The sequence below is a fragment of the Lissotriton vulgaris genome, chromosome 5, assembly GCF_964263255.1.
Source record: "Lissotriton vulgaris chromosome 5, aLisVul1.2, whole genome shotgun sequence".
Lineage (NCBI taxonomy): Eukaryota > Metazoa > Chordata > Amphibia > Caudata > Salamandridae > Lissotriton > Lissotriton vulgaris.
The window spans coordinates 802,833,111-802,857,693 of record NC_141693.1 but is presented as its reverse complement, the minus strand read 5'-3'; the positions used below and the strand labels follow the sequence as shown (position 1 = coordinate 802,857,693).

The 24,583-nt window shown below is 46.8% G+C and overlaps 1 protein-coding gene across 1 annotated transcript in view; it reads right to left on the bottom strand.

Annotated features, from left to right (window-relative positions):
- Nucleotides 1–23,240: 23,240 nt before the first annotated feature.
- Nucleotides 23,241–24,583, bottom strand: part of ANAPC16 (anaphase promoting complex subunit 16) — a 166,614-nt gene continuing 165,271 nt past the window's right edge. Inside the window, exon 4 of the mRNA XM_086922274.1 lies at nucleotides 23,241–23,802. Within this exon, the coding sequence (XP_086778400.1) occupies nucleotides 23,681–23,802 (122 nt within the window). The 3' untranslated portion in view covers nucleotides 23,241–23,680. The remainder of the gene's footprint in view (nucleotides 23,803–24,583) is intronic.

Sequence of the window (24,583 nt, the reverse complement as noted above, 5' to 3'; positions counted from 1 at the left end):
CACCACCTTACTCAGACTACATCTGAATCTCGCTTCTCGGTCTCCTCTTCGATTCTATCTTCACTTCAGTCTCCTGACTGGCCTCACTTCTTGTCCCATTCACTTTCTGATGGTCCCCTCCCTCACTGACTCTTGGATACCACTTTCTCCCCCCTACCATCCAGGTATCCTCCTCGTTTGTATCTGTAACGTGTAAGTATGTAAATTTACTCATGTACTTGGTTCTATCGTGAAGTGCTCCGACACCTTTGGGTAAAGTCAGCGCTATATAAAATTGCATAAATAAATAAATACAATTTCCCCCGTTTCTTTTTATTCTACCCGCTGAGCCTTTCCTTCTGCACTCACCCATTCGCTCGCTGTGTGGCTGAAAGTGTAGAACGCTACTTGGCTGGCTACGTCCAGAATTCCCCGAATATAGGGATCATGTCTACGCAGAGCAGCCAAGCTAATGTCCAAGCCCTTCTCCAGGAGCAGTCCGCTCACCGCTACCCCAGAGGCAGCCATCTTCCCCTCAGCAGGCACCGGCGCCCTGGACACAGAGAGCGGACTAGCACCGCACTGTTCAAACCTGTACACAATAGCCGAAACTACCATTTTAGGAAGGGAGATAATGGGCCCTGGGTGAAGAGATTTGTAGTGAGGAAAATAGAGTAAAGTACAACAAACCTTAAAAGCGAAGAGTTTTACACTACCTGTTGAAAATAGAACACTTAAACATTATTAAAAACAATTAGTAATAATCGATACTTAAAAATATTGCCACACCTGTCAAATCCAGCAAGCTAATATTCCATAACTAAAGGCAAATGTAATTTCTGACCTGCTTATTTAAGTATTTTGCACTATCTACTTGTTAGATAATTGACAAAATGTGGACAGATTTCGCCATTTCAACATGGCCGCTGAGTTTACACATTAAGAGAAGCCTCTCGAACTGTGATTCTTTAAGTATCATTGCCACACGCCCACCGCCGCGATGACGATCAGAAAAGGGTGGAGAGGGAAGAAATTGCGGGAACGCCCACAAATCTAGTCCGGCCATGACGGACAGATCTCTGTTCTAAAGGCTAGCCTCCATTTATGGAGCTAGCCAATGGAACAGAGGGCGGCTTCCCAAGCCACATAGTATTCTCATTAGGTTTTCGCCTGCGCGAAAAGCTGCGCAGTGCGCAGCTTTCACTTAGGCGAAACCTAAAAAGAGGGGTCAAGACTGAGAAAATAAGTTCGGTAGAAGAGCAAGGATAATCAAACCTTTCACTTTTTTGATAGGGCAAACATAGTGAATTAGCGCTTCGCTTCTTTTGATGCGATGCATCGTGGCAGGCAGACTTGCCGGTGAGATGAGGTTAGTGAGTGCGTGGGTGAGTGGCTATGGGCTCTGCTTTCTACTGGGCACTGGTGGTGCATGAGAGGCTGGGGCGAAGCCGGCCAGTAAGATTTACATTTTATTTTAAATCACACCATTAGTCTCCCTAGAGACAGACTCAGAGGCATGTTTACTTGTGTTCAGTGAAACAAAAGCCTAATTCCTCCCAATTCTTAAACCGCGTAGAGGGAGTGCTGCACCCTTAAGGCAGATTATCGTGAAGGATTTTGTCATGAAGATACTGTGGAAATTCGGGAATATGGGCACTCATGGAGAGAAGGCCGCCGGTCTGAAATGCAGAGGAGTGGAAGCAGGGTGTAAACTAGGGGTCTCCAAACCGGTCCTGGAGGGCCGGATACATTCCATGATTTTTTGGATATCCCCATTGAGATACATGTAGTTATTTTAAAAATCTGGCATGGATCCGGCCCTCCAGGACCGGTTTGGAGACCCCTGGTGTAAACGATCAGCGAAGGCGAGGGAAATGGCGCAAGCGTGCAAGGGACCCCTAGGAGTCTTCGCACGAAGGTGGTATTTTATTCCATACACATGATTATGCTCCACTTTCACCAAGTAGTTCCACATATAAAGGATAACATATTTGCATGAATCCTTTGCGGAGGCGTCCTGGCTCAGGGTAAACTAGGACAAATCCATAGTCTATCCGTTACGCCCGACTCTCGAGCCGCGGGTGGTGAGGATAGGGACATAGCATCTCTCCTGAAGTATGAGCGCCCCCGATATCTCTGTGTTCATTTGTACCACTCCACCAGCGATATTTATGAGGGCAACTATCGCACAGTGTTAGCCAGCATCAGATAATCTGTGGGTTTCTGGAAGAGCCTCCTGTTAGCCCCAATAGGCTGAGTGGCCATAGCCAAGATGATCATTATTTCCCGGCTATTGTACTACTTCACGAATTTGCCGGTCATCCCTCCCATGTCCTTTTTTCGGGACCTGGATTCGCTTCTCTGCTCACTTATCTGGGGAGCAAGCAGACATTGAATAGCTCTCACTAAACTGCAGCTGTGCACTACACAAGGTGGCCTCGGCGACCCTGCCTTCGAATCATACTTCCTGGTGGCGCAACTACAATGGCTATCGTACTGGACGGCGGGTAGGCATACCGGAGAAAGTCATACGGTACAGGGCCCAGTCCCTACCCCGGAGCTCTGTCGTCTACTGCTTCCGGGCACCAAACCACGACGGACGTACCCGCTGCAAGTGTCAATGTCCCGTCGATGTATGCAAAGAATTCACCGCATGTCAGCAGAGACCCCGCACTACTCCCCTCGACTGCCGCTGGTCGGCTGGCCCAAAAGTGAGGCATAGTTCACGTCCACCATGCTCCGGGTATGGACGGAACGCGAGCTCACTCAAGCGGAGGAGCTATTCACAGATGGGCAACTCTGTCCCTATGAGCGGCTCATGGAAGAATACAATCTCCCTCCGGGGCAGTTTTTAACTCACCAACAGCTTATAAAGGGTTTTCGGCCACACCCTGACCTTTCTGCGGGCGAACGGGCGACACACCCGGTCATCCACACCATACTATACATGGGTATAGGCCGACACTTGGTTATTTGGCTATATAGGGCCATCAGGGAACTGGTTAATAGACCACTGCATGCTCTTCGAGCCATCTGGGAAGATGAAATTGGGAGACAATTACATGACGGGGAGTGGGGACTTCCTCTGGAATTCCCCAAGAAAGTGTCCAGAAATGCACGTTTTAAAAATATTCAGTTTTACGTCCTACAAAGAGCATATCAAACACCGGCGCGTCTGCAGCGTTTTTTCCCAGATACCCCCTTTCTCTGCCCCAGTTGTCAGGCACCAGACGCGCATTTCCAACACATGTTTTGGAGCTGCCCCTCTCTTCGCCCATATTGCTCTATGGTCCTGGACACGCTCACAGGACTCATGGGTCTCCACACGTGGGAAGCAGTGGCGCTAGGAATATTCCAAAAACCAAAAACTCATAAGGTTCAGGCTCGCTTCGCATCCTTAGCCACGCTCCTGGCGAAACGAAATATAGCCATGACCTGGCGAACTACAGCAGGTCTCCCGATAGAGTCATGGGTGGGTGCGGTACAGAAGTGGGCGAAAGCAGAGGAGGAGACACTGAGGGAGGAGGAAGGGAAGGGTCTACGTAAACATCCCATATCGTTGGAATGGGCCATACTATCCCACCAGTTTGAGCAATTACGCAGGCGCACTGACCCCAATGCCTCTCAGCACAGTCCCACAAGCCTAGTGGCGCATTCATCACAGCAAGCATACACAGCACTGGCCCCTCCATCCCGACCGCCACATTACGTAAAGGCCTCCCCACTACACGCTCCTCTGTATAATACACCTAGTGACACTGTCCAGCAAACAGCCCTCCAAAAGGAGTAGGGCATGCCAACAGCCTGAACCAGACTTGCCCCAGACGCTCTACATGATGTCTACGCGCTGACTCCCTTCCCCCCTCCACACACCCCCAGTTAATTAGCCCTGGTTCTTACTGGCAGCACGTTACAGAGAGAACAAGTGAACTGCAACTACAAGCGTTTCCGCTGCACACACGATGAACGCTCTTTGACGGAATAACAACATCACGGTTGCTGTAAATAGTGCATATTACCATGTAACGTGCTTGCAAAAACGTAAATAAAAAATATTTAAAAAATAAACATATTTGCATGCCGAAATCACAAAAATGCAGAAGAGGGTTTCAATTGAGTTAGATGCTGCACGCAGGCTTTCCCAAACATTTGCTAACTCTAAAAAAATCTTCCTTGGGAAATATTGCGTCTGCTGCATCTCCTCAACAGGTGGCACATCCCCCTCCTTTGTTGATTCTCGCCGACGTTCATCACTCCCCCCCTCCTTCCTCTCCACCACTATTAGACTCTTCATTTATTTTCTCCCCCATGACCGTCCAACCTAGTGAGGGTGATCCACCTACCGAGCAGGGAAATTCCACCACCTTGCCGGTTATAACTGCCCCCTCCTTCTCTGTAGCAAAAAGTACAAACCCAGGTCGCCTAGGTTTGAAGAAGAAAAATAATGCTAAATCTGCCTATGCCCGTAAGAAAGCCAAAGTTGCAAGGCAGCAGTTTTTCAACCATAGAAGAACTCTACCCAACGCAGGGGATCTTAAACAAACACCACCCCCAGCTATCCATCTAATAGGGGGTGATAGCAACCTCACTACTGACCCCGCGGTAGAGAATCCTATTATCCTTGTAGATAACCCAACACTGGGAGGGCTAAACGAGACAGGGAGGGACAAGGATAAAGCGGGTGATGATGAAGACTTTCTCCAGACAGTCTGGGCCACTTTAAAACAACTATTGACACCTTTCGAACTCAGACTGTCACGTATCGAGAATCACCTACTTGAAATGGATAAAACGTTAGTATCCCTGGCCACGCTTAGCCTAAAACAGCTGGAAGCAACACATCCCCATATTAATGAGAGTCCACCTCTGGCTAGAAACGTTGGTATCCAATCTGCTCCAGCCTCTAACACTGGCACTAAAGCAGCTACAGCGCCTAAGGAGGATCCCCCTGCCCCCTTGATTCTGCCTACACCTTTACCCCCTTCGTTATCCAAACCTACTCCGATCCCCAAACCTAGGACACTTGTAAATGTCGCTGCCAACCCTCCAAAAATAGAGGAAAAACCCCCTAAAAATCATCTCCAGCCCAAACCCCCTTCTAGAGCCGACCAGAAGGCGAATAATCCTATCACTCCTCTCTTAGAGCGCACACCAAATTTATACCCGAATCACCAGAACTTTCGCGGAGGCTATATTGATCTCCCCCCTGAGGCTGGGCCCTACGTGGTTATCTTGGCAGGGGTACCTCCGCTTGCCCCTGATATTGTTGAAACCCAGTGGTCCTTAAAAAACAAAGTGATCCACTGGTTGAATACCAATAGGCAGATCCCTCACACCAACAGGAGTAGGGTACTAATGGTCAGGAGAGTCCCTTGGGTGGGCCGTACCTACAAATCGATATCAGGAGACTGCATCGTGGTGTCATTTGCAGACCCTCATACAGCCCATCTCATCACCACATGGGACCCATACGGGACCGAACAAACCATTGTCACCAAACCTCTTACCTTTTTCTACCCTCCAAAACAGCTAGCAGAGCATCCTGGGGCTTGGACCACAGTCCACAACCACAGATGGAAGGGTCAGGGGCAGGGATGGCAACCCATCAATAATTGGTGGGAAGGTGCACCCACCATGAATAGGTTTGGATGCTTAGATCAGGTGGATTGACTGGGAACAGTCGATCAAACACCCCGACCAAGTGATCAAAACCATGAAATGATTGCCAGTAGTAGCAATACATCGCCACCCATTGTCAAGAACTCGACCCATTTGATGGTGGTTCCACCCTCCTCTGCCCAGCACCCGCTCCCTGTGCGAGCCATACAACACCTAGACAGGGTACATTTCCAAGACCAGGTAGAGGTAATAGAGAGTGAGGGCCATACACAACAGGTAGTTAGTGAACTGAAACATTCATTATTATCCTGGAATGTAGCAGGACTGGGCAATAAGATCAAGCATACACCCTGGCTGGAGACCGTCCAGAAGCATGGCATACTTTGCCTGCAAGAAACTTGGCTTGCAGAAGAAAGGCACATCATGGGGTATCGAACATTCCATACACCCGCTGCTTCCTCCACCCAGGGCCGCAATAAAGGGGGTCTGTGTATATACGTTTCGAATGTGGGGGATATAAAAGTGTATAATTTCCACTCTGACCAATATTTTCAAATCCTTTCTTTTAAATGGGGCACCACACAAAAGGTCATACTGGTGAACTTTTATAATAATATGCCACTAAATGAAATGGAACCCATTTTAAATAAAATGTCAAACCACATCCACAAAGTGAGGGATCAAAACATGGGAGACCATACAGTTATTTGGGTGGGAGACTTTAATTGTGCAGTCTGCCCACTTTCTGAGTTAGGTTTGTGCGGCCTTGCAGACCGTGAGGAGGACGGCCCTTTTCACTTCTCACACACCAAGCTGGGGTCTCTCCTTAACAGTATTATGTTTACTTTTGACCTCACCTTCGTTAATCAGGCATGCTCTCCCCCAGTTCCCTTTGCCCCAACATATAATGGAAGAGGTTGCGAAACCACAATTGACTTTGCACTGATATCCCCCACCCCGCCCAACTTTATCACCTCTTGGGAGATAGGGGATGATCCAATGAGTGACCATTACCCTATTACCTTTGGGATTAGGCTTCCAGTGGAGAAACCAAAGGAATCTAGCGGTCCACTGTATCCATTGGAGGTCACCTTAACAAAGATAAACGGCTATGTGCTTAAGTGGGAGAAATTGAACCCCACAATCTTCTTCCACAATTTAATATCATCCTGCTTTGCAGACATATCTGTCTGCTTAGAAGAAGATGCTGAACCTAAGGCGATTATGGCAGCTTTCGCCAATATACAGGAGTACATAAAAGGCATTCTAACTAAGAGCCACAAAAAGAAGGGGAAGCGTGCATCCGGGTGGTTTGATTCTAGGTGCACAGCTGCCTTAAAGAACTTGAAGAAAGTTTTAAACGCCATCCCGAAAAACAGGGCCCAAATCTCTGAGGCTAGACGAGAGAACAAGAGAGAAATTAACCTCCGGAAAGCAACCATGAAAAGGGAGGCCTGGGAAGCACTGGGAGAAGCTGCCAGGAATAAGGACACTAACCTTTTCTGGAAAGTGATAAGATCAGTATACAACACAAAACATACTGATAATTGCATAGATGTAGCAATCACAGCAGAGCTCTGGGTTGAACACTATGGGAAACTCTACACCAACAGACAGGGGAACAACATGAATCAACAAAAGGCACTTTCACCCTTGAACAAATTCACGCAAGATTATCAGCCAAGCGATCCCCCAGTTTCGCCGTATCCAATTGACTTGGTCTTTACCACCCTAGAAGTTGAAAATGCAATCAGGGAAAGTCCTTCAGGGAAAGCTCCTGGTCCGGATTACACACCAGTGGATGCCTATAAAACAAACTTGGAATTTTGGGCTCCGCTCTTAACGAACGTTTTGAATATGGGAAACAAATGCGGCTTAATTAAGACCTGGTCAGATGCCATTGTGGTCCCCATCTTTAAAAAGGGAAACAGGGACGATCCGGCTTGCTACCGTCCAATATCTTTATTGGACGGCCTCATGAAAATTGCAGGAAGGATCGTCCTAAAGAGGATTCAGCACTGGGAGACAGAAAATAAGGTTATTTCGGAGCTCCAATATGGATTCCGAAAGGGACTGGGCACCCAGGAGCAATGTTTAAATCTGTCCTTATTAATGTCCAAATATATTGAGGCCAAAAAAGGGGATCTGTTTGTTACATTTGTTGACCTTAGCTCAGCATTTGATTGTGTGGATCATCTGCAGCTCTGGTCAACATTGGAGCTCATTGGGGTGGATCCTACCATAGTGGTATTTATTAAAGAACTGTATAGAGATGCTGGTGCCAGAGTGAGGTTCGGGACCCAGGGGCAATGTACACAGAAATTTCCCATAAATAGAGGGGTTAGGCAAGGTTGTATACTCGCGCCCCTTCTATTTAGTTTTTATATTAACTCTGTTGTAGACCATCTAACAAATCTCCAGAATGATTATCCAGCTGTCAATGGTAGGCCTGTACCCATCCTATTATACGCCGATGACGCGGCTATTATGTCTAGGACTAGGGTAGGGCTGCAGAGAGCGGTAAGAGAATTCTCGTCCTACATGGGGAAAAGAAATTTGAAAGTGAACACCTCAAAAACGTTCTCCATGCCGTGCACCCAAAAGAGTAAAAGGCCACAATGTTCGATATACCTTGACGAGCAAAGAATCGAGACCACAGACACTTTTTGTTATATGGGTGTTGTCTTTGAGAGAAAAGGAGCCTGGAAGCATGCAGTATCGGCTAGGAGGCTTGCCTTTACCCGTGCTATTGGTGCCCTGAGAACTTTTGCAGCGAAAATTGGGGGCAAACCGACTGCTGAGATGATACAGATTTACCAAGCAAAGTGTGTAGCGACAGTCACTTATGGAGCAGGCTTATGGGGCTTTGAAGATGTGTCCTCACTCCAAATTTGTGAGAATCTTTTTATTCGTTACTTATTGGGTGTGAGCAAATCTACTTCAACTTTTATCACTCACATTGAGACTGGCCTCAAATACCTTAGCGACTCCATAAAGCTGTCACCGTGTTTGCTTTGGCACAAAATTTGGACTACCAGGGAATGCCAACTTAACAGAGAACTCATCACGGATTGCATGAACTTGGATGCCGCATCCAAAATAAAATGGATGCGACATGTCCGGTTGATGTTCGCCAAGATTGGTTGCCCTGAATACTATGATGACCCAGAGTCCCTAGAAAATCTGTCTAGGTCGTCCCTCAAAAAACTTTTAATTACACACCTGGAAGGTGTTAGATGGGATGCAGAGAAACTCAAAAATACCACCTTGAGCTACCAAAGAATCACTCCCATCGAGGGTTTGCAATTGTACCTCAGGACCGAAACTGCAACTTATCCTCGTATGCTTCTCACCAGGCTTCGCTTAGGCACCTTTTTCCGTATGGTCACTCTCCCAAAACAAAATGATTGGACTGCCCCGAACCTAATTTGCCCATGCGATGATCACTCATCACAAAGTAACATCCATATTATGTTCTTTTGCAATCTGTATTCTGCCCCAAGGAAATTGTACCTATTACCTCTTCTAAAACACTGGGGCATAAGAACATGCAAAGACGCTTACTATAAATTACTTTTGTTAGATGAGGTGTATGTCATTTTTGTCGTTTCTCGTTTTTTAATGTCAGTGATGAAATATAGAAATTCCATGATGTAACCCTTACATGTTTAAACTTTTTCATACGTTTTTACATGAGGTCAACTGCCGTAATTTCATCATTGACTTTTATCATTTGGAAAACTGTTTTACAGAGTCTCACAAAATTTCGTTGGGGATAACTTTTTAATCTTGCTGTACAAAATGTACTGTATGCTTTTATGATTTTACCAAACAAATCGAATAAAGCTAATTTTGAATTTGAATTTGACTCCTTAACCGCTTCGCTCCGGCGGCTATTCCGCCACTTCGCTAAGGGGGCGGGGGGCTGCGGGCACGCCCATGCTGGTGACGGCACCGCTCCGTCACCAGCCGCGGTTGAGCTGTGCTCATGATGGAGCGGTTCCGTCACGGCCCCGCCCGCTTAATAGAACACGGTGCCAGGCGCGAAATCAGCGCCGCGCAGGCACGTTGGGCGGGCCATGACGGAACCGCTCCGTCATCAGCACAGCGCCACCGCAGCTGATGACGGAGCGGTTCCGTCATCAGCACCGAAAGGTTTAAGAAGCATTTGCATTCCTTGGTTTAGGTTTATTGTAAGGCAAGTGCGGCTGAATTGCCTTCTTGCGTGTATTGCATGAACGTATTATGTATTGCATTTAACATAAAATGCTTTGCAGTATGGTTGAAGGCCATGCCAGTGTGATTCACATATGAAAACAAAAATGTTAGCTACAACTGCAAACGAAGGCCTGAAAGTTATGTACGGGCAGGGTGGCTGGTGTGAGAAGTTAGCCTGGCATATGATGTCCACTAGTTCTAGTGGGCACCTTGCATCAGTCTAATCGACCCTTATTGATGGTGGTTGTAAAGCCAACCTTATAGAAAGCTATCCTAGGGGTAGCAATGGCGAGCAGTCTTTTGGCTAAGACTTCAGAGAGCAAATTAAGCTGGATGTTTTACCAATTATAATACCTTGAGTACCAAATGAAAGCACACCACACAAGGTATATATCAAATATATATGTATTTATTATAAACAACCCCTCTGCACTCTTTATGAGGTCAGAGGTAAAAGTACAATACAAGTTACTTAATTAGCATACGATAAGTTGCACAGTATACGTTTTACCCTAGGGGCCTCACAAACCATATACTAAAATAGTGGTATAAGAACCATGTGAGAATTAGAAAGCGGGCCTGTGGAATCGCTGGGGCTACTCTAAACAACCAAAGGTCAGGATGTAGGAGGCCCAAGGGAGATGCCTGCAGTGTCTAAACACAGCCGCTGGTTACCATTGACTTTCTATGGGAAACAAACAAGTTGCAATTTTACAATTTAAGGACACTTCTAAATGAACTACGATGGAACCGTTTTAGACTTGGACACTAGGAGGGCCAATACCCTAGAGACTACCAGAGTACTCGTATTACCTCACCCACGGAAGCCGGGTGCATAGGTCTCTTTGGTGTCGGGTTTCGTCGCTGATTTCAATGGAGATCTGCAAAGAAGTGCTGCATGCGACCAGAGGAAAAGTGTCCGGGTGGATCCAAGGATGGATCGAAGATCTGAAGAACTTGAAAGCAGATGAGACAGAGTCTGGGCCACTTGCCAGTGACCAGGGTGGCGATAGAAAGATGCCGCCAGATGTAGGCTCATTTTAAGGTTAAAAGGTGAAGTTTGTCTCTTCAGCCACGAGGATCAGGAGGCGTTGACGACGACCAGGAGCTGGATTCGAGCTGTCCCACAAAGGATCTAGTTGACTGCGGTGTCGGTATCCGGATTGGACCCAACAAGCCTTGGCAAAATCAACCCACGCAGGATGCCGAGATGGGCTGCGGTGCAGACTAGCAAGGTCTGTGGAACTTCTCCTTTGCAGGGACGTTGGAGCAAGCCTGGATCAATCAGGAAAGCAAGTTGAAATAAAGGATTGTCTTCTTGGGGGCTCACTAGACAACAGACTAGGAACCGCAAAGACGCTTTGAGCGGAAATGCACAAAGCGAGCCCACTGGCCACTCCTGGAGTGTGGAGCTCTGAGCTTCGGTGCAAAAGGTGCTCGGGTCTGGGGCTTCAAGCACCCCAATGCACAACTTCGGGATACCTCAGGAAGTCAATGCAAGTAGCAAAATGCAGGATGCCCAGGAGTTCCGGTCCCACGTCCCAGGAGTGACTTATAGGTGTATATGTGTCTATATGTATATATAGATATAGGTATACTATATCTAAGTAAGGGGTGATTACACCACCTAGCCCAGGCTGTGTGAACAGACCTGTGGTGTCCGTTTGGAAGGCAAACCAGGGGTGGCACAATACATGCTGCAGCCCCTGGTAGGCCTAGGGTGCACCTATGCCCTGGGTACCTAAGGTACCATGTACAGGGGCTCACAAGAGTGACCCAGTAACCAATCTGGTATGTACCTAAAGTACATGGTATCAATTTTGAGAGAGTAAAGCTAGGCTGTGGGCCTGATTAGCAGGGCCACAGCCATACTAAAGTCGAAAAACCAGTGACACACAGTAAAAAGTGGGGGTAACCATTGAAAGCAGACCCTACTCTCCTACAATGCATAAAAGTGGGGAGGCCCAAGGTGAGACCTGCACTATTTTGGACTCGCAGCCTGATCAGGCGGACTTCTTAAGAAAAACAGGGGCTGGGGGGCTTGGGGCTTGGGGGGCTTGGTTACTGGGGTGAACCAGTAACCAATCTGGCATGTACCTACAGTACATGGTATCAATTTAGAGAGAGAACAGCTGGGCTGTGGGCCTGATTAGAAGATCCACAGTCACACTAAAGTCGAAAAACCAGCGAATCACAGCAAAAAGTGGGGGTAACCATAGGAAGCAGACCCTACTCTCCTACACAACCCCCCCCCCCCAAATGCAGGGTATTTAAACTAGGCTTGACCAGTTGAGTCTTCAGGTTCTAAGTGGAAATATCTGGAGAGTCCATCTACATTAGCATGGTTACTCCCAGGTCTGTGTTCCCCTGTATAGTCCATCCCCTGTAGGGAAATGGACCACCTGAGCAGTTTGGGATTTTCACCCTTCATCTGTTTTAGCCACAAGAGGGGCTTATGGTCTGTCTGAACTGTGAAGTGAGTACCAAACAAGTATGGCCTCAGCTTCTTCAGGGCCCACACCACAGCAAAGGCCTCCCTCTCAATAGCTGACAAACGTTTCTCTCTAGGGGTCAGCCTTCTGCTAATAGAAGCTACTGGCTGGTCTTGACCTTCATCATTCAATTGTGATAGCATAGCCCCCACCCAAACTCAGAAGCATCTGTTTGGACAATGAATTCTTTGGAGTAGTTTGGACCTTGCAGAATGGGAGCAGTGCAAATGGCCTGCTTCAGGTCATCAAATTCCCAAGAAAGCTCTGACCTAAGTCTGGGTGGTTGGAGCAACCAAGTCAATTATGGTCTGGATTTTGCTCTTTAATGGTTTAATCTGGCCTCCACCTACAAGGTGGCCCAGATACACAACCTGGCTCTGCCCTATCTGGCACTTGGTAGCCTTTATAGTTAGGCCTGCCTTTGCAGGGCCTCCAAAACATTTTTCAGGTGGATCAGGTGATCTTCCCAGGTGGAGCTAAAGACAGCAATATCATCAAGATAGCTGTACAGTAGTCATCCAGGCCAGAGAGGCTTTGTTCACTAACCTTTGAAATGTGGCAGGTGCCTTTTTCAGACCAAAGGGCATCACCACAAATTGATAATGCCCACTAGGGGTTGAAAATCCGGTCTTTGGCTTGGCCTCATGAGCTTAACTGATTTGCCAGTAGCCAGCTGCCAGATCAAATGTTCTCAGATATTTGTCTGAGGCCCACTTATATATGAGCTCATCTGCTCTAGGTATTAGATGGGAATCTGTCTTAGTGACAGCATTGAGACCTCTGTAGTTTACACAAAACCTAATCTCTCTCTTACCACCCTAGGTGTGAGGCTTTGGCACAAGGATTACTGGACTGGCCCAAGGGCTCAATCACTCCCAATTCCAACATTTTCTGGACTTCTGTCCTGATACAGTCCCTGACATGATCAGGTTGCCTGTAAATATAATTTTTAACAGGCAGACTGTCCCCAGTGTCCACTTCATGAGTGCACCAGGTAGTCTTACTTGGAGTCAGTGAAAGCATATGTATGCCTGCAGAACTTGTCTGCAGTCACTGCTGCTGGTCAGTGAGGCTACCTGCCAAGGCTACACCATAAACTGAACCATCGTCAGGGTTCTGAGAGAGCAGGTCTGGGAGAGGGTCACTCTCTTCCTCCTGTCCATCAGTAGCCATTAGCAAGCCCATGTCTGCCCTGTCAACATATGGTTTCAGTCTGTTGACATGATGCACCCTGTGGGGGCTCCTGGGAGTTCCAGGATCAACCAAATAGGTTACCTCTCCCTACTGTTCAACAATAGTGTGGGGTCCAAACCACTTTTCTTGGAGAGCTGCTGGGGCCATTGGCTCCAACACCCACACTTTCTGTCCTGGCTGGTAACAGTCAGTACAGCCTTTTGGTCATGCCAGGCCTTTTGCAATTCCTGACTTGCCTCAAGGTTTTTGGATGTCTTTTTCATATCCGGGAGCGGAAACCAAGTACATAGTCCACAATGTCTTGCTTGGGAAGTCGGAGAGGTAACTCTCATCCTTGCTTCACCAGACAAAGGGGTCCTCTTACAGGATGCCCAAACAAAAGTTCAAAAGGGCTGTAGCCAACCCCCTTCTGTGGGACCTCTCTGTAAGAAAACAAAAGGCTGGGTAGCAGGATATCCTATCTCCGCCTGAGCTTTTCTGGGAGACCCTTAATGGAGAAGTGTGGCTCAGTGGAGAAGTGTGGCTCACTGGTTAGAGGAGGCAGACCTGGAAGCAGAGGTCAGCCCGGGACCAGGGTTCAATTCCCCGCCTCGGCGGGTCTTGGGCTCAAAAATTCCATGGACTTGACAATTCTCACTCCGGTGCCTACTCGATTCATGGGTTCACACTCTGCGACTCTGGGCAATAGCTTGCTTAATCTCCACAACGGCCCCTCGCGGTGGGATGCCTGGCTTTCACCTTGTGGATACCCTGCCGGGGTTATCTCACAGGGGAATACCAGGACGGGTTCCTTAAGCAAGCGCTTAGATACCGGGTCGGTGATTTGCGCTATATAAATGCATGTACATTTACATTTACATTTAATCATAACCTTTAAGGACTTGTTGAATCTTTCAACTAGAACATTGCACTGTGGGTGATAGGGTGTGGTGAACTTATAGTTCACTCCACACTCCTTCCACATTGCAGTCAAGTAACTAGACATGAAGTGTGCACCTTTATCTGATACAACCTCCTTAGGGAAACCTCTCTGGATAAAACTCCCAAAAGGGCTCTTGCCACAACAGGTGCTGTAGTGATCCTAAGTGGAATAGCTTCTGGGTATCTGGTGGCATGATCCACTGCCACCAGAATAAACCTGTGCCCAGAGGCTGTTTGGGGATCCATTGGTCCAACAATGTCTATCCAAACTCTTTCAAAGGGAACCCCCACCAACACAGGTAGTGGTATAAGGGGGGCCTTTGTAGTGATCCCTTCTTTGCCACTAGCTTGGCAGGTCACACAGGAGCGACAACACTCCTTGGTGTCTTCTGACATGTGGGGCCAGTGAAAATGTGGAACAAGCCTGTCCCAAGCTTTGTTCTGGCCAAGATGTCCTGCAAGGGGAATATCATGGGCTAGTGTCAAAAGGAAGCCCCTGAATGCCAAAGAAATGACCAACTTCCTGGAAGCACTAGGCTTGGGGTCTCTACCCACTGAATACAGGAGCCCTTCATCCCAGTAAACCTTATGGGTTCCACTAGCATTCCCTGCAGCCTCAGCAGCAGCTTGCTGTCTGAGGGGTTCAAAAGAAGGGCAGTCCAACTGTGCCTGCCTCAGATCTGCCTTACAAGGTTCCCCTGTCCCAAGAAATTCAACCTGATCAGGCTCAAGCTCTTATATGACAGTTCCTTCTTGGGGCTCACAATCAGCTTCCTCGGAAAGCTGATCCTCATCCTGAGGCATGAGGGGAAGGCACAGCCTTAACCCTACTGCTCCTTTTCCTGAAAGGCAACTGGTCCATTATTCCAGAATCCAGTGCCTGTTCAGTGTTGCAATTTGTGACCTGGTCACAGCAAGAACATGTGCTGCTATGCCCAACATTTCTGCATGTGTCCTAAGCTCCACTTCTGACCAATCTGAAGTCTCTAGGTCATTGCCAAGCAAACATTCTACGGGGAGGTCTGAACTAACAACATCCTTTTTAAGACCAGTTACCCCTGACAGGAGAATTTCACAACTGCCATACTGTGTGCAGTAGTGATATTGCCAGCATTGGTCACTAGGTAAGTTTCTCCTAGTATGATCTGTCCAGGGTCCACAAAGTCAGGTACCACCATGGTAACACTAGCCCCTGTGTCCCTGTAGGCCTGAGCCTCTGTTTCATTGACTAAAAGAGTTTGCCTGTACTTGCCCAAATTATTTGGACTCACAGGGAAGGACATATCCATGCCTCCATCACAGATCAAAACAGCTCGAGTTGGTACTCTGACTAGGCCAGAATCCATCTCAGTTCACAGGGTTAACCCTACTACACCCTTCTGGTGAGAACCACCACTTGTAGCTGAACTAGGGGGAAGAGTTGCCTTAGGGGCAATGGTGGCTGGAGCGGTCTCCTTTTTAGTGCACTTACTGGTCCAGTGAGTATTCCTCTTACAGACCTTGCACCATGGTTTCTTTGGACCTTCTTTCTTTTTAGATTATTTGGAACCCCCACCATTAGAAGCTTTTTGGGGACCTTGAGAAGGCTTCTGGTCTTTTGCTTTCTCCCCACCCTTTTGGTCTTGCTTCTTCTGGTCACCACCTTGGTTCTGTACCTTCTGCTTCACCCTGGTTCCGACCCATGTGTCTGCCCTATTACCCAATTCTTGTGGAGAGGTCAAATCAGAGTCAACCAGATGTTGATGCAATAACTGGTTCTGACAATTATTAAGAATCTGTTCTCTCATAATAAGGTCATACAATCCTGTATACTCACTTACTTTACTGCCCAGTAACCAACCTTCCAGAGCCTTAGTAGCACAATCTACAAAATCTGTCCAGTCCTCAGTGGGTATCTCTGAACAGCAACCTATACTGCTCAGTGGTTAGACCAAACCCATCTATTAGAGAACTCTTCGGGACATTGTAGTTGTCAGCATCCTCTTCTCTAACAGTGAGGAGCTGGTCTCTTCCTTTGTCTGCAAAGGAGAGCCACAAGATTGCTGCCCGCGGACTATGGGGTACCTGCTGTATTTTGCAGCCCTCTCCAAAGCAGTTATCCACTTGTGGATGGCATCCCCAATCTGATAGGGAGGGGCAATCTTGTTTAGGTTTCTATGGCCATAAGACCTATCCCTACCACTAGGGATTATGCTGCCATCAGTGGGCTCTAGTCCACACACAATTTTCTCTCTCTTTCAAGAGCTAGGGTCTCTTTCGCCAGGGCAACTTGTTGCCTCTGGATCCTAAGCTTGACTTCTTTCATTCTAGCCTCATGCTCTCTTCTCTGAGGGGATGTTCTCCTCCTGTGAGATGAGGCAGAGGACCCTATTGATGAATCAGAATGGGGAGATTCACCTGAGTGAGATCTCTGTCTTCTAGGTACACTAGTAGGCCTACCTGGGGGAATGAAGTAGTGACCCTCATGGCCATCTCCATCTCCAGTTAGTCCGGTCTCTCCCAGGTATGGTTCTTCAGCCAGTTCCTTGTCTGCATCCTCATCCTCTCCAGAGTTCTGGTGGGGAGCCCCACTAGGATCCTCTTCTGATGATGGATGGCCCCCCTCCCCAATACATAGGGTACCTGGATCTGATGCTTTTGCTAAGTCATCTGCCACCAGGATATGTTTGAGGTGTTGAGTTGTTGGACTCTGTCCTTGCCTTAATTATCTTGTGACACATAATCCCCTTAAGTCTTGGAATGAGAATGTGTCATATTTAGATGTCTGCACTTGACTGACATCTGGCAGCGAGCAACTAGCTCCTGTCCTTAAGGCCATGACTAGTGAGGTGTGGTGTGTGCACTACCTACACTACTTGTTTTCCTACTAGAACCTCTCTAGAAGTTGTAGTCAGGGTGTGCTAAGCCCTTACCACCTACAACTGCTAAGTTCAGTAGAACTTATGTATTATAAGACTTGATTCATATGTACCTACAGGTACCTTGATGTGATTTTTCAAGTGATATTCAAGATTATTTGGTAAAACAATGCAAGCTCTTATCCCATCTGCTGCACACCAATGTGAGAAGTTAGCATGGCATATGATGTCCACTAGTTCTAGTGGGCACCTTGCACCAGTCTATTCAACCGTTATTGATGGTGGTTGTAAAGTCAACCTTATAGAAAGCTATCCTAGGGGTAGCAATGGCGAGCAGTCTTCAGGCTAAGACTTCAGAGACCAAATTAAGCTAGTTGTTTTACCAATTATAATCCGTTGAGTACCAAATGAAAGCACACCACACAAGGTATATATCAAATATAGACGCATTTATTCTAAAAACATCCCATCTGCACCCTTTATGAGGTACAATACAAGTTACTTAATTAGCATACGATAAGTTGCAAAGTATACATTTTTCCCTAGAGGCCTCACAAACCATATACTAAAATAGTGGTATAAGAACCATGTGAGAATTAGAAAGCAGGCCTGGGGCCTGTGGAATCGCTTGGGCTACTCTAAACAACCAAAGTTCAGGTTGTAGGAGGCCCACGGGAGATGCATGCAGTGTCTAAACGCAGCCGCGGTTTACCATTGATTTTCAATGGGAAAGGAACAAGTTACAATTTTACAATTTAAGGGCACTTCTAAATGAACTACGATGGAACCCTTTTAGACTTGGAGACTAGGAGGGCCAATACCCTCGAGACTACCAGAGGACTCGTATTACCTCACCCACGGAATCCGGGTGCATAGGTTTCTTTTAGTGTCGGGTTTCGTCAATGGAGATCTGCAAAGAAGTGCTGCAGGCGAGCCGAGGAAAAGTGTCCGGGTGGATCCAAGGGTGGATCAAAGATCTGAAGAACCTGAAAGCAAAGGAGAGTGAGTCTGGGCCACTTGCCAGTGACCAGGATGGCGATAGAAAGAAGCCACCAGATGTCGGCTGATTTCAGGGGAAAAGGTGAAGTTTGTCTCTTCAGCCACAAGGACCAGGAGGCGTTGACGATGGCCAGGAGCTTGATGTGATTTTTCAAGTGATATTCAAGATTATTTGGTAAAACAATGCAAGCTCTTATCCCATCTGCTGCACACCAATGTGAGAAGTTAGCATGGCATATGATGTCCACTAGTTCTAGTGGGCACCTTGCACCAGTCTATTCAACCGTTATTGATGGTGGTTGTAAAGTCAACCTTATAGAAAGCTATCCTAGGGGTAGCAATGGCGAGCAGTCTTCAGGCTAAGACTTCAGAGACCAAATTAAGCTAGTTGTTTTACCAATTATAATCCGTTGAGTACCAAATGAAAGCACACCACACAAGGTATATATCAAATATATACGCATTTATTCTAAAAACATCCCATCTGCACCCTTTATGAGGTACAATACAAGTTACTTAATTAGCATACGATAAGTTGCAAAGTATAAATTTTTCCCTAGAGGCCTCACAAACCATATACTAAAATAGTGGTATAAGAACCATGTGAGAATTAGAAAGCAGGCCTGGGGCCTGTGGAATCGCTTGGGCTACTCTAAACAACCAAAGTTCAGGTTGTAGGAGGCCCACGGGAGATGCATGCAGTGTCTAAACGCAGCCGCTGTTTACCATTGATTTTCAATGGGAAAGGAACAAGTTACAATTTTACAATTTAAGGGCACTTCTAAATGAACTACGATGGAACCCTTTTAGACTTGGAGACTAGGAGGGCCAATACCCTCGAGACTACCAGAGGACTCGTATTACCTCACCCACGGAATCCGGGTGCATAGGTTTCTTTTAGTGTCGGGTTTCGTCAATGGAGATCTGCAAAGAAGTGCTGCAGGCGAGCCGAGGAAAAGTGTCCGGGTGGATCCAAGGGTGGATCAAAGATCTGAAGAACCTGAAAGCAAAGGAGAGTGAGTCTGGGCCACTTGCCAGTGACCAGGATGGCGATAGAAAGAAGCCACCAGATGTCGGCTGATTTCAGGGGAAAAGGTGAAGTTTGTCTCTTCAGCCACAAGGACCAGGAGGCGTTGACGATGGCCAGGAGCTGGATTCGAGGTGTCCCACAAAGGATCTAGTTGACTGCATTGTCGGTATCCGGATTTGTACCCAACAAGCCTTGGCAAACGCAACCCACGCAGGATGTCGAGATGGGCTTCGGTGTAGACTAGCAAGGTCTGTGGAACTTCTCCTTTGCAGGGAAGTTGGAGCAAGCCTGGAGCTACCAGGAAAGCAAGTTGAAATAAAGGATCGTCTTCTTGGGGGCTCACTAGCCAACGCACTAGGAACCGCGTAGACCCGTTGAGCGGAAATGCACAAAGCGAGCCCACGGCCACTCGTGGAGTGTGGAGCTCTGAGCTTCGGTGCAAAAGGTGCTCGGGTCTGGGGCTTCAAGCACCTCAATGCACAACTTCGGATCCCTCGGGAAGTTGATGCAATTAGCAAAATGCAGGATGTCCAGGAGTTTCGTTCCCACGTCTCTTGCGTCCACCATGGGTCTCAGCTTTGCTGTGAGCGAAGTTCGGGGTCAGAGATGTCTGGAAGTCTGTGTCCTGCATCGCAGATTCTTCGGGATCCGGTGGGAGCCTCGAAAATGCAGACCGGCGAATATGCTTTTGGTGCCTGTTTGAACAGGGTGGTCACTCCTTGACCACAAGGGAGATGTCTTCCGTCTTCCAGTTGAAATAGAATGTCGAAGGTCCAGGAAATATGTTTCAGAGTTTCGTCTAGGGTAATCTAAAGTCCTAGGAACTGGGATCCTATACTTATACTAAGTTTAGGGGTTGGACTAACTTTAAGGTCCACTCCTATGGGTGGACCTGGGGTGGGGGTGGTTACACCCCTTCCCCTTTGTCCAATTTCACACAAGAGCTGGGGCTGAGTGCCCCAGCAACCGGTTTGAACTGGGAAATGTATGGAGCACCTAGCGTGCCCCAGGCAGTGTCTGGAAAGCATTCACTGAATGCAGCCCTCCCTGCCCCAATACACAAAGAGCCTGTCTGGGGAGGTGCCAGCACCTCCCCAGACAGGCCTCCCCTGCCGGAGTTTCATCCAGCAGCAGGAGGGAAGACTCGTTTCTGTGGCAGCAGCATCCATTTTGTGATGCTGAGGCTCTGTTTCAGCATCCATTTTGTGATGCTGAGGCTCTGTTTAATTTTAACCGGGTAAACCAGTAACTACAGGTCTTCTCACTCTAGAAGGGTGGAATGCTACCCCCGACGCCAGAACTGAGTATTCACCTTACACGACATGTTTTGATAAAGCCAAACCAAAGTTAGCATCAACTGCGAGGAATATAATGCACTTAAGAGTATATGGTATGGCTATATCATAGAACAGCTATAAGGAGATGGTTCCGAAAGCTGCAGAGGGGCTCAGCTCATGCTAGGGCACCCTCTCACATAAACCCAAGCACTCTGCCTCCAGGCTTGTCAAGGCCTGCCATAGGAGTGACTTATAGGTGTATATGCGTCTATATGTAAGTATAGATATAGATATACTATATCTAAGTAAGGGGTGATTACACCACCTTACCAGGCTGCGTGAACAGACCTGTGGTGTCAGTTTGGAAGGCAAACGAGGGTGGGACAATACATGCTGCAGCCCCTAGCAGGCCTATGGTGCACCTATGCCCTGGGTACCTATGGTTCAGGATACAGGGGACCACAAGGGTGACCCAGTAACCAATCTGGTATGTACCTACAGTACATGGTATCAATTTAGAGAGAGAACAGCTGGGCTGTGGGCCTGATTAGCAGGTCCACAGTCACACTAAAGTCGAAAAACCAGAGAATCACAGCAAAAAGTGAGGGTAACCATAGGAGTCAGACCCTACTCTCCTACAGCTGGTGCTACACAAAATGAAGAGCTGGGTGGTTTCCTCACAGTCCTCTAAAAGGCAAACCTGGGCTGCCATGTTTGTGAATGGCTCCCATCTTCAAGTAAGAGCCTACCCAGTCCACTGTGTAGTGTGGGGAGTTAGACGGGGGGGGGGCAAAGCAGTTTAAGGAGCTGACTCTAGAGAAGTGTGAAAAGCCTGCACCAATGGGCAGTAAAATGCCTGAACTGAAGGGAAGTATGAGATGATGTCACTGGATAGCAGCGGTCAGAGCTGGTAGTGGGATACGGTGAGAGCAATTACCACTGGGGTAGACTGAGAAGCATCCAGAGTGGGAAGGGGTAGGGGTAAATGCACTCACAGCCTGAGAGGATACGGCTGTGTGTGTAGGGGAATAATGTGAAATCAGCACCATAGACTGTGTAAGTTACGGAAGCGGCCAGTGGAGGATTGGGAAGAAACTGCAAAGATTTGTGGTGGCAGTGCAGTACTATATTGTATGTACATAGCGCCTCCCACCCATGATGGGGCATTAAAGCCACATAGTACACTCCTCAGATTTAATATATACGGAGTTATTACATACTGCTAGTTTCATAACATAAGTGTTTCAGTTAGTTGCATAGTATCTAACCTTATTAGAGTTTGTAAATCAAGCTTAGCAAGCAGGAAGTAGGATAAGGGAGGGGCTGGCGAATGGTGAGCATTTTCGCGGAGGCTTTGATGTTCTCAGTGGCCGCGCGGCTCACTGAGAACATCAAAGCGGCCGCGAAAGTGATCAGCAGGCGGACAAATGGTGCGCGCGACCGGCGCACATGCACTGTACCCGATCCGCACTTTGGGAGCACTTTTGAATGCCCCTTACTTAATATCTCGCCAAAGTATTGCTAACACGATGGCTTAGGCGAGACCTAAAAAGTATTAAAACACACTATTTTTATAAATTGGTGTCTTGTTTCTTTTGCGTTATTGGTCTTGCTTATTCTGTTTGGCACTGTTAATGCTTACACTAAGTTCCTTTTGTTCATGCCTTGCTGCTCGATAGCCATAGCTACTAAGAGTTGAGGTTAAGGTTGTTCAAACGAGCCTGATAGGACCCAATAAACGTTGTATTCCACTATTGGCCCCACAGCCATATCATATAATACAACCAGAACCTCACACATGTATAAAGCAAAAAGCATAGGCACTAAAAGGCTTAATTGTTTCAACCCATTATGAATGTAAATACTTTAATTATGCCTTCTGATGCCCATAATAACTATGACAGAGAAAATGCCAAGAGGAATCATGTTTCACCATAAAGTAGGCCTTACTAGCCTATCATAGGAAAATGGTATGCTCTATAAATGAGCATTTACCAATTGACTCTTCTTTATAGTGTGCTATTCTACAATTAGGTGTTGGACTAACACTCCATCTTAAGAGGAAGACCTTTTATGACAGCCAATGTACTCCGTGGTTGAGAGGTTGTTATCCTTTACCTGATTTTGTAGGTGTTCCAAGGTGGAAATGGTAACTAAATTGCAGATTGTATACAAAAGGAAAATTGCCTATAATTTTGAGGTACTATATGAACTGCATTCTTGTAAATCAGGTTACGGCACTCAACCCGATTTATAGCTATCTGCGAATACTGGTTCCAAAAGTGCACCGCTCCCCTTCAGGACCCAGATTAGGAGCCCATAAGGTCTCTACTACCATGTACCAGGTCATCCAGAGCAGCCTCTTGGCACGTGACCAGCAGGAAATGGAAATACAATATGTCAAATGCAAGCATGTGAGTACGCCGACATGACGCTGATAGAAACTAAAGCGCTACTTCCCTCAGTCACGTCAGTTCCCCACGTTAGTTTCTTTAGCCAAATGGAGCCAAACGTTATATAAAACTGGACTAGAAATTGAAATATAATAGGCACGAACTGACAGCACAATGAGAGGATAAGCCTTTTTCTAAATCCCATTATAGAGATCCACTTTATAACAGTCACATGTGAATGTAAAAAATTATCACAAAACTTTCTACTTCCAATGGTCACCTTTATTTTAGTTGTAGCAAAAAACACACCTATGACACCAATGATTCATATAATTACGTATTTTTAGCAACCAAGAAACGCCCCGTGTCCATTTTCGTTTCCTCCTTGTAGTACAATGTCTCAACAGCATCATCTTAAGGCGGGGAAGACTGCATGTTTCTTCATTATTTTTGAATCTGCACAGATCACCAATCCTTTGGCTCATTTTGTGATCGGACTGTCACTATGACACACAGCAAGTGGAGTGAAGAAAAAGAGAAAAGGGTGAGCAGCAAGGTTAACCACCATCTCATTGTGCCATTAGGATGTGGGCCTCGGATGCCAGCTCTGCGCAGACGAGGAACTTTAATTCTGTTAGTGGTTATACCCGAAAGCGCCATTCCATCACCGATGCCTTGCCTTTTATCATTGGCTGTCTATTCATTTTCCACCCGATGATGGAGTGAACCCCAAAAGCTGCTCTATTGGGGTATAGCGCCATTCATCTGCTTCGAGCTCCTCCACCAAACTTGCCAATTTCTCCATTCTGGCCACTTGCTGATCTACATAAAATGGGAGAGAAATAGCATTTTATTTCAGTGGACAGACACAAAGGGGGCCGCTGAGCATAAGGAAACAGTGATGTACAATCCGATCTTTATTGAACACTATTGTTATTCTTAACGTTCCTTTCGCACCACATTTCAAAGTACATAAAAGGGAAGCACTTATTGTAATTGTGCTTGTATTTAAATATATACTACTACTCCCGGCGATGCGTTGAAGCGCTTTACAGCAAGGAGTACGTTGCTCTGAAACCCGAGATTAGCGGTTAATCTAGTAGTTACTGTGATTAGTCGTGTGCTATCCAGAAAAAACTTTCTATTCACTCCAGTTACTTTGTGATAGATTATATGAATAAGAGTCAGGTGTGATCATTAGTGGGGACTATGTGGTTTCTGGTGAATGGTTGGTGAGATGAATTGGCTGGTGGTGATTAAGCAATGCTACTTTACAGGGATTGAGCTTTAAAGAGAATTTACGATCTATGAAAAGAGGCAACAGCCAATAGCAGAATTACAATAAGAAGAATTAAGACCGACAGGCATGAGACTGGGATGAGGCTATACTGGGAAATTGATGGCATGTAGAGGATGGAAGGTAAACATAGGATCATTGGAAAAAGCAAGAGAGGAATCAAGTGGAAGTCTTCAAGGTCAATGTCACATGCAGGATTTTAAAAGTATAGTGGACTAAGGCTTTCTGAAATAGCAAGCAATTGGAGCATGTAAGCTGTAGAAAGAAACAACATTATGCATAGTGCTCCATATCAGGGACAGACAG